Source organism: Tupaia chinensis, unplaced genomic scaffold (assembly GCF_000334495.1).
Source record: "Tupaia chinensis unplaced genomic scaffold, TupChi_1.0 Scaffold000199_1, whole genome shotgun sequence".
Classification (NCBI taxonomy): Eukaryota; Metazoa; Chordata; class Mammalia; order Scandentia; family Tupaiidae; genus Tupaia; species Tupaia belangeri.
The window spans coordinates 2,258,037-2,260,758 of NW_006159674.1; the positions used below are offsets into that span (position 1 = coordinate 2,258,037).

The following is a 2,722-nucleotide window of genomic DNA, read 5'->3' on the forward strand; positions in this document are numbered from 1 at the left end:
CTCTAAAAAAAAACACACCCCCCCCCCCCCCCCGCCAATCCTCCTGATGGGGGGAAAAAAAAGAAAGTTAAGAACAAATGGTTTTTATGCTGCTTCCAAACAGATCATGCTTGTGTAAGAGGAAAGTAAGGTATCAGCTGATTCTACAAACACATTAAAATCCCAACTTCTAATTTAGTCCTACGTCTCATCTCATGGGGAATAATCTCCTCGTACTACGTGATACATGTTCAAGAAAATCTCATAATCTGGGCCATAATATACAAACCAAACAAAGTCAATAACCAGGAGGAATGCCAGGTATTGAATAATGGTATTAATAATGATAATGTTAGTGAAAATCTTAATAACTCCTGACTGAGAGGCCCTTAGGAGACAAAGGGCACCTTATTTGCTTAAGGAGAGTTCCAGTCTGGAGATACTCTCTCACATAAATGGAGCAGACAGGAATAAATACCCTGCCAACTACTGACACACACAGACTCAGGATCCCAACTCCTTCAGGTTCAGCATGTTTAAAGGCCACCTCTGCTTCACACACTGCCAAAAGTTAGACTGGAGCCAGAATCCTACTGAAAAAAACTGCGATTATAGCAAATTGAAGATTAGTAGCAGGGCATCTTAAAAGACTTTATTGGGATCTGTAGAACCTCATGGCTTCCTGTTTTAAATTAGCTAAGATAGCCATTTTGTGCTTTTAGGGCTACTCTCTAGTGGACAGCACTTTTTAGATATTCTAATAGCTCTTCTGAACTTTGCATTTACATATGTGGTACCCCAGACAAGAATGTAAAAGGAGACTCCACACTTGGGATTCACACTCACATGGTGGCCTCATGTAAATTGGACATGGAGAGAGCTGGTTGTTTTACTTCTTTCTTTTCATCTGGTAGCAGGGTCATAACGGGCTCAATGTCATTGGAGTAGGTGAGGTGGTCACCAATGGGAAGATGAGTTGCTGAATCTGGCAAAGAAGGTTGTTGGCTTCCCTGTGGATAGTCTTCATCAGAGTCCTCTTCCTCCTGCTTAACAGAGACACAGTTTAATAAAGTCACAAAATGTTAAGTGTCTCTTGTGGAAGCAAAACAAAAACTTAAGGAAACATCATGAAAACCAGTAGGTAACCCATTTGTCTACCAATTTCTGGGACGATAGCAACCAGGAAGCCCTCTTCCTCAGTAGCATCAAAAAACCTGCAGAAATTAATAAGTGAAGAGCCTATCCAGCCTGGGCTAAAATGCTCATTAAATTCATCAGTGTTTGCTGAGCCACAACACAGATAATCAGGATATGGCCCAGAATGAACTTGTACTGCCAAATGAATCCTTTCTCTCACCCAGACATTCTGGGCCCCAGCTTCATACCAATGATAGGGGTTAGGATGAAATGGGCTACAGACAACAGTCATCCAGAAATACAACCAAGTCAGGTCTTCATGTGGGCCCATTCAGATATAGCAGATACTTAGAAAACTGATTAATTCAGGGAATTTGAGGCCAAAGCAAAGCACAGTTACTCTTTAACCTCTTCTGATAATTATTATAATCATTGTTTTGTAAGGATATCTGAAAATTGTTTTGCAAGGATATCTGAAAATCACTCTATTTTAAAGTATGTTTTCCTGATGGAAAAATTTCAGATTATGAATCATTATTCTCTTCATATCTTAAACAATAAGGAAGTATAAATGTACTCAAGTATACTTAAATTTACATTTGTTAATATTTACTCCTTTTTATATTGATGTCTTGAGCAATATTGGCAGAGTAGGATTCATGGTGCTTTTCTACTTCTGTATTCCCATAAATCATTCTTTATTAAAAGTAGTCTAACTCAGTTTCAGTATTTCTATTTTCTATTGAAATAACTCTACTTATATTCAGCATTGTGAAATGGTACCAAAATCAAATGTCACATTATATCAAGGAACACATTGGCAATTTTCTTATTAAAGGAGAAAAATTAACCAACATGCACAGAATAGAAAGTCTCTATTTTGTCTAGTCATAAGTTAGAAAATGACACATCTATTTTTTTCTTCTCTCAAGGCAGCGAAAGCAAGTAGTTATTAGCCACTGTTCAGTATTCTACTAGGGTTAGGGAAGACCGGGTTTTTATATTTTGAAACAATAACTGGCTTTACAAGAAATACATCCTGCCAAGAAGGCTTCTTTATCATTCTTATAGTGCTAGTTAAATAGCAGTATGAAGCACCAGTACAGTTTTTTGGTAAATCAAACATCTTGACTTACAATTGTTGGAATAAGGGAAGGTGTTGACAAAATTTGCTTGATAATTCTGTATCGGTCATAAAGAGGCTTTATGAGGTTCTTGTCTTGCTTAGTTACCTGAAAAAAAACATAAAATTAATTATTGTTCTTTTCTCAAATGAGAATGAAAGCATCAATACTTTAGCAGTTAAAAAATAGTGTTAAAGCCTCAAAAGAAAGAATTATAATATTATAATGAAAGAGTTATTAGAAAAAAATTGTTTGTGGTATACCGTGTGCAGCACATGTCTGCCTTTGCTAGGAAAAGCTCCTTAAAGTATAGGTTCAAGTTTTGAAAGATGGGTTTTAAAGCTTTCTGGAGGGATCTGCAATGTATGAATGTAAAAGTCCCTCCTTTAGTTATTTCGTTTTTTTAAAAAGTCATAAGACCTAGCCTTTTTCCTTTTGGCCGGAACCGCCATCTTCCAGTAATTAACCAAAATGACGAACAC

At 36.8% G+C, this 2,722-nt stretch overlaps 1 protein-coding gene across 4 annotated transcripts in view; it reads right to left on the bottom strand.

Annotated features, from left to right (window-relative positions):
* The window catches only part of FAM13C (family with sequence similarity 13 member C), a 139,432-nt gene that overhangs the window by 6,571 nt on the left and 130,139 nt on the right, over positions 1-2,722 (bottom strand). For 3 of the 4 annotated variants that reach the window (XM_014587272.1, XM_006147063.3, XM_006147061.1), the window contains 2 exons: positions 2,253-2,348; positions 826-1,025 (listed from right to left, as the gene is read on the bottom strand). In XM_014587272.1, the coding sequence (XP_014442758.1) occupies positions 826-1,025; positions 2,253-2,348 (296 nt within the window). The remainder of the gene's footprint in view (positions 1-825; positions 1,026-2,252; positions 2,349-2,722) is intronic. The other variant, XM_006147062.1, reaches the window with a different exon arrangement.